Source organism: Phyllobates terribilis, unplaced genomic scaffold (genome assembly GCF_046119375.1).
Source record: "Phyllobates terribilis strain yellow unplaced genomic scaffold, ASM4611937v1 Scaffold_3__8_contigs__length_932513732, whole genome shotgun sequence".
NCBI lineage: Eukaryota > Metazoa > Chordata > Amphibia > Anura > Dendrobatidae > Phyllobates > Phyllobates terribilis.
This window is the reverse complement of record NW_027362763.1, coordinates 752096884-752104133: the sequence shown is the minus strand read 5'-3', so window position 1 is coordinate 752104133 and position 7250 is coordinate 752096884. Positions and strand designations below refer to the sequence as shown.

The window sequence follows — 7250 nt, the reverse complement described above, 5'->3', positions numbered from 1 at the left end:
TTTTACGTGCAGTTTTGTACCAATTTGATCAAAAGTAACTTCGGTCATATGTTCTCTTTGTGTAGATTTCCTCCATAGACCTAACAATTGGGATAAGGAAATTACTCTGAGCCACTGGGGACAAAGGTTGATGTAATAGTAATATCTGCAGTGTATGTTGGTTGCACACATGGTCCATAAAATACATAAAGAAAGAGAAACCTGTAAATAACTTATTGCATCTTTTCAGGATATTAAGGTTGACAATGATAAAACCCACCAGAGTCACTACCTGCAGTATTGGGCATGTAAACCGCTTCAGTACTCCATGAAAGAAGACCACACTCTGTAAAAACCGGGGTTGCGTGTGCATTACACACTCCCTCTACAAATTACAGTTTTCATTTCAGCTTGTAAATTCTGTATATATTCCCATAATAGAATATAGAATTATTTCTCATGAAAATGGAAATCAAATCAGGATGAGAGCACAAGTCTTCACACATTAAGGGGCCAGCTCCCCGTTAACCCAGCCGAGTGCAGTCAAGACTGTAAGGAACATCGATGGGGTAAGAGTTTGCTGCATGATGGTAATAGGTCCATTATAGGGTTAAAAACGATCTGCCGCTCTGCTTGCCACTGCCCGTATATTTCCATAAACTTTGGATATTGGACTTCCTGTTGGGATAAGAAAATTAAACAAGAGTCACAATTAAGATAAATTAAAAATCCAGGAATTGTGAAGATTGAATATTAGAATCTCAAATAGGAACCTAAATTTTACTGGGGTCCCCCAATAATAAACATGGAGTTGTCTGAATCAAGACAAACCGTGTGATAACAGAAGGGAGAATCCTAAATGGTCTAGAAAAGCTAAGAAATACTTACATAGTGCCATCATATTCCACAGCGCTTTACAGACATTATCACTGTCCCCATGAGGGCTCACAATCTAGATATCCTTATTCCCTAACCCAGAGGAATCCCACGCAAACACGGGGAGAACATACAAACTCCTTGCCGATGTCATCCTTGTTGGAATTGGAACCCAGGACCCCATCGCTGCAAAGCAACAATGCTAACCACTGAGCCACCATACAGTGCTAACCACAGCAAATTATAAATCACATAGGAGCCCTCAATACTGGAGTTGAGCAAAAATTGATAGCAGGACCCTTGATCCAATGGTCACTCCGGTAGCATCAGGCCACCGAACCAGAGTTCTGTGAAACTTGTCTTACCTGCCAGCATCCCAGGCTCCTCTTCCAATTACTTGGTCTGGCACAACACCATGTGTGTGCCATAGCCCAACAATGACCAGGGCCTGGTAATCAGAAGAGGCGTCTATGTCAGCAGGTGGGGGAGGGGGGAGTAGTTGCATCTACTCTGCCTTTTCTGGAGGTGGCATATTTGGTCCGTTTTTATTAAAAGTAATCTGTTAGCACAAAATGACTGCTCAAACAGAGCACAGATGCACAGTGCACCCTTGTTGTGGCCAAACAGTTCAGGGCACCTTCCCACCTGCTTGTTTTCCAGCTATCTCTCCTTCTTTGACGGAAAGCTCTGGCTTTATTGGAGCCAGAGGAGAGCAGAGATAAATGGAAAACAAGTAGGTGGGAAAGTGCAATGAGCGGCTCGGTGATGCCAAGGGTGCACTGAGTACCAATGTTTGGTTTGAACAGTCATTGTGCTGGCAGACTCTCTTAAAAGTCCAAGTAGGTTAAGTCCTGAAAAGAGCAAACCATCCAAACACCAAGTCTGCATTAAAGCCATGAAAATTGGAAGTGGTCCATCATGAGCAGCGAGGTTTGTGGTGGCTGCTACTTACCCAGAATCAGGTTACAGATCGCCGTTCTCGCCATCTTGATGTTTTGAAATGATCCCAAAATATGTATCTTTCTGCAAAAAAAAAACACAAAATATGACATTGGTTTCACATAATTGCCATGTAATTATCAGGATTACAAGTCCTGAATGGCACCAGAACCAGGTCCAGTAGGGTTAGCAAGGCCCGATGGGCATGAGGTGTAGCCCTGCGGTAGAACCTGCAGCATATACTCACGAGTCAGCGAGGACGATCCGGCTCCTCGTAACATTTTCAATGGTGAACTTGGTCTTTCCTCCTTTTCCAGCTATTCTTCCAATAGCGCGAGAAAGATGGTCTCCCTTCAATGGCTTAACTAAGCGTGGGAGGAAAAAAAAAAAAAGGGTGAAAATACCAGACGAGAGCGGAGAAGAAATCTGTTATGTGAGCAGGACGCCTTTTTTATTTTATGAAACATTCTAATCCATTTGTTTTTATTGGCAAGAAAACCCCTCTAACACCAAGAATCTAACGTACGGCGGCCTCCTGACAGGTGTAGACATAAGCTGCTACTAACAATCTCCTTCATTAAAGGCTCCCCCCCTTACTTAAAGGTGTATATTTTGGGCTAAAAAGCATTTTTATAATTAAATTTCATTAAAAATTTTGCAGCATTTGCCTCCTATAAGCTGCTGTGTTGCAGAACAAGTAAACTGAGAATCCTTCAGTGAGCTCCTGCAGACGGTCCAATGGGAGTTTCCAAGTGGTCTCTTTCTGAGCTCCTCTCAGCTTTTATAGCCACAGACTAATGTTTAATGCGCAGGGAAATAGACTGTAAAAGCCAAACAGTACAAACATTTTTTTAATGAAATCAAAAATAAAATAAAAATACATATATTTGGGGCTAAAAATTAAGTAAACGACAAAAAAAACAAAAAACAACAACAACAACAACAACAACAACATTGTCCCCAGTGGTCAATCCCTATAATCAAATCCACATCCCATCGGCTAATCCGTGCATATTTACAGGCCGGTCGGGTGAGCCTGTCCTACGCGTCCAAGCAGATGTACGACTACTCGCTGCCGACTGACTAAGTAACGTTGTACAACTCACCATCTGTGACTTCAAAGGTTTCTAAGAAGAGATCATCGAGACGAACCAAAGCCAACGCGTCCTGGAAGAGACAGCGCGCATTAATAATCATATAATAGACGGCCTGAGCTCAGGAGATGCAGACGTTCAGTGGCCGCACACTTTAGGCGGCCATTAGATGGGGGTCAGTCCTGGACGTGAGTGCAATCTGCAGGGGTCGTACATCTGCCACATCCATCCATCACATCTCAATGCAACAAGTCATCCAACAATCCCCTTAACGACCCTGGGATTTTCCGTTTTTTTTTTTGCATTTTCATTTTTGTTCCCCTTCTTCCCAGAATCGTAGCGTTTTTATTTTTCTGTCAATATGGCCGTGTGAGGGCTTATTTTTTGCAGGATGAGTTGTACTATTAAACGCCATCACTGGTTTTAACATATCGTATACTGGAAAAAGGACAAAAAATTCCAAGTGCGGTGAAATGGCAAAAAAAAAAAATTCTACAGGTTTTTTTTTTTTTTTACCACGTTCACTGAATGCTAAAACTGACCGGCCATTACGAGTTTGTAGACACCAAACATGTATAGGTTTTTTTTTATTTAAGTGGTAAGAAAAAAAAAAAAAAAGGCGCCATTTTCCAAGACGCGTAGCATCTCCATTTTTCAGAATCTGGGGTCGGGTGATGACATTTTTTGCGCGCCGAGCTGACGTTTTTATTGATACTATTTTAGGGAAGATGCGATGTTTTGATCGCCCGCTATTGCATTTTATTGCAATGTTGCGTGACCAAAAAATTCAGGCATTTAGAATTTTTTTCTCGTTACGCCGTTTATTGATTGGATTAATTCTTTTTTTAAATTGATAGATTGGCGATTCTGAACTTGGCGATAGCAAACATGTGTCTGTTTTTTATTATTTTATTTTGAATGGGGCGAAAGGGGGGGTGATTTAAACTTGTTGTCAGATTGCCTCTGCTACATACAGGCAATGAGCAGATCACATGTATGCAGCAGATTTGCTCATTTGTTATGAGGTCGACCACTGGCCGGCGCTCATAGCAGTCTGGCCATGACAACTACAGGAGTCTGCTGCAGACCCTGGGTGGTCATGCCAACCCATCGGTGACCCGCTATCATGTGACGGGATCACCGATGGGTGGGGCTAATGCCGCACTTCCAGCGCGGCGATGTTAAATGTCGCTGTCAGATTGACAGCAGCATTTAACTGGTTAACAACCGCAGGTGGATCGCAATTTCACCCGCGGCTGTTGCGGGCACATGTCAGCTCTATAAGTCAGCTGACATGTGCCTGGTTCAGTGCTGGCTCAGCACCGGAGCCTGCGCTGAACCAGGGGTGATGACCTGGGGCGTACTAATATGCCCCAGGTTAGAAAGCGGTTAAAGAGAAAACAATATTTTTATTTCATACATCAAGAGTACACAAGATATATTACCAAGTTGCTTATTTTCATATCAGAGAAATCCGCTTAGTTTTCCTCCTGGACTCTGAAGTCAGAGATCAAATCTATATTTAGTGAAGACAGATATTCCTACTAATAAGTAGGAGATGCAGTTGGTGCTTTTAAGGTTCTATGGAGAAGAGGGAGGAGCTAGAGGCGACAGACATTCTGCAACTCACTTCTCATACAACTTTATGAGCACCAACTGTCATCTAAGTAATGGGAAATTCTGTATCCACTAAAGACAGGTTTTACCCCCAAAATGAGAATAGTCAGTCAGTCCTGGAAAAGGAGAATCAGATTTCTCTAATAAAATATATTACACAATTTCTTATGTTTGTGAGCGCAATTATTTATGAAATCTATGAAAGGATATTCAGTAACCAGCAAAATTACAAATGCAATAAAATTCTCTCACAGCAATGCTGATTGGCTAAGAGCAGCTCTTCCCACAATGTCCTTTCCAGCTGGATGCCAGGCCTGGTACACAGCGCCCAAACTGGTCCAGGCCGTCTGTACGGTGGGTACTCTTTACAACCACTAGTATAAGTCTTTATGAGCTCAGGTCTCATTGCATTAACTTTAACAAAAGTCCTAATTTCTTACTTATCGGAGTCTGAGGGCGTCCATGCATGATGCGACTGAGCCGCATTACCACCGCTCTGTGGCCAGAACAGGTAAAGCTTATGGATTTCATGCACTTTGCACAGCAGATCTCCCTGCTCATGTTTGGTTTTCCCTACATTGAGGGCACAAATCACATACAATTGCAGACATCTCACCTCCACCTGAAAGCCCAGGATAAAAGCCTTCACAAAATCCGCTGCTTTCGTTAAGGCGCCAACGTCTGTCGTCTCTTTACAAGTCTGGAGAGAATAAAGAAAAATCAGAATAATGGGACGATTTATACTCATTACATAGAGGGTTATAGGGATTGTCCCAGGTAAAAAAATAACACTGTGGCCTGCAATCACTGGCAGCAGTGGTCCAGCAGCTGAGTGCACCATGTCTGCACAACTAATAAGTAAAGGTTCAGAAGTTACAGAAAGACCAGATCTACAATCAGAGTCTGACTACGACTCATTTCAGTGCTGGAGAAGATCGATTATCAGATGTCGGATTAAAGAACAGAACATTAAATTACTTTATCGCCCCGGCTCTCACCCGAATTTCCACATTTCTTGTTTTCAGGTTAAAGCGCACTTGAAGCTGTAAGTTTTCTACGATCGGAGTAAAGATCTTCATCCAGTTTTCTTTCAGAGGGGTGTACCTGTGAGACGGGACCGGGATTGTCCTCATTTCATCTTTGTCTCCCTGTGAAGAGAAATCCTGAGCGGTTATCCCCAAATTCAAGATGTCACTGCCTCTGCCCTGACGTTACTCATCACAGGTGACTGGCATGGAGCGGGTAGCAACGCTGCACAGCAAAACACTCAGGGCCACAGCCGAGGCCGGAGCCGCACAAGTCGTTATACCCTTTATAAGGAAAAGCTAAACGATTCTCTAATACACTTTGTATATCGGCTTTGATGATGATCTGTAAGGAGCCGCGCACCGGCGACCAGCCCAGGGAAAACAACAAGGGATACTGAACAAAAGACAGCAAGAGGCGGTCCTGACAACCAGGAGGAATCCATACAGAAAGAAAATGGTGTCACTCCCTGATACAACTCGCAGATATTATTACTGTAGGGAACGGCAGAGTCTGCTGCACTATAAGGAGGCGTCCTATAGAGACACGGGTCCATATTATTCAAATGTCTCATTATAGGACACTGTCAGGTAATGGAGAAGAGGGAAAAACACAATGTACTAAACAGACGGTCTGACCGGCGCCTCTCTGCCTTCCAATCCATCAACAGGTTTTTTATTTATTTAATTATTTCTTTAGTCCCCCCCCCCTTTCTTTCAAGACCTGCAACTTTCAAAAACAAAGAGAAGATATAGAGATAGAGATCTATCTCTGGTACAAGCGTCAATCCAGTGGTGTCAAGCAATACCGGAGGCCAATCATCGCCAGCTTCACTGTTCTCTCCTGCGGACGTATCAGACATCTGGAGGAATGAGAGGGCGGTGCGCCCAGCCGCGGCGACAACGACCACCACGGCGCGCCCAGCCGCGGCGACGACCACCACCACGGCGCGCCCAGCCGCGGCGACGACCACCACCACGGCGCGCCCAGCCGCGGCGACGACCACCACCACGGCGCGCCCAGCCGCGGCGACGACCACCACCACGGCGCGCCCAGCCGCGGCGACCACGACCACCACGGCGCGTCCAGCCGCGGCGACCACGACCACAGCACGTTCAGCTGCAACTAGGGCACACTCAGCCGCGACGACAACAACTACTACGGCGCGCCCAACGGCCCTTGCGGTGACAATTACTGTTGCTTTAGGCTGCGGCCCTCATCTATGCCCCTGCGCACCAGCTGTGTCCTCTCCCATTCCTTCCTGCTGGCTCCAGCCCCCCACATACCATCAGCTTGTCCCCGGATATCGGTGGGAAGCTCGGCCTCTTGCTGGGCAGCTCCGCAGTCTCCATCGGCCTTTCCTCGGCCGCCCGCCTCTTCTTGGTGACCGTGGTGAAGGCCTCCCCGGAACCGGCCGCGTTCTCCGTCTCCATAGTTAGAACTGAGCTACAACTCCTTTCCTAACACGTGCACACCGGAGACATCCGGGGAGAAAGAGGCGGGACTAAAGAATAAGGCGAAAAATAGATCCCTTTCACAATGACGTCACTACAGCAGGCCCCCCACGAAAGCCCCTATCTTTAATCACGTGCATAAGCTGTCCAATTTTTGCTTGCTTACTAACATATTAATTTTACATACTATGTATAATAAACCAGGATCATTTACATGTAAACACAGTTATTTTATTTTTATAACACATTATTTTTAAAAAAAAGT

At 45.0% G+C, this 7250-nt stretch overlaps 1 protein-coding gene across 1 annotated transcript; it reads right to left on the bottom strand.

Moving 5' to 3' along the window:
* Nucleotides 1-328: 328 nt before the first annotated feature.
* On the bottom strand, nucleotides 329-7091 carry PNO1 (partner of NOB1 homolog). The gene is made up of 7 exons (XM_073673325.1): nucleotides 6818-7091; nucleotides 5504-5653; nucleotides 5122-5205; nucleotides 2901-2961; nucleotides 2042-2159; nucleotides 1808-1878; nucleotides 329-657 (listed from the first exon to the last, which is right to left on the bottom strand). The coding sequence occupies exons 1-7, from the start codon at nucleotides 6962-6964 to the stop codon at nucleotides 590-592; spliced, it is 699 nt and encodes a 232-aa protein (XP_073529426.1). The 5' UTR covers nucleotides 6965-7091; the 3' UTR covers nucleotides 329-589.
* Nucleotides 7092-7250: the final 159 nt, after the last annotated feature.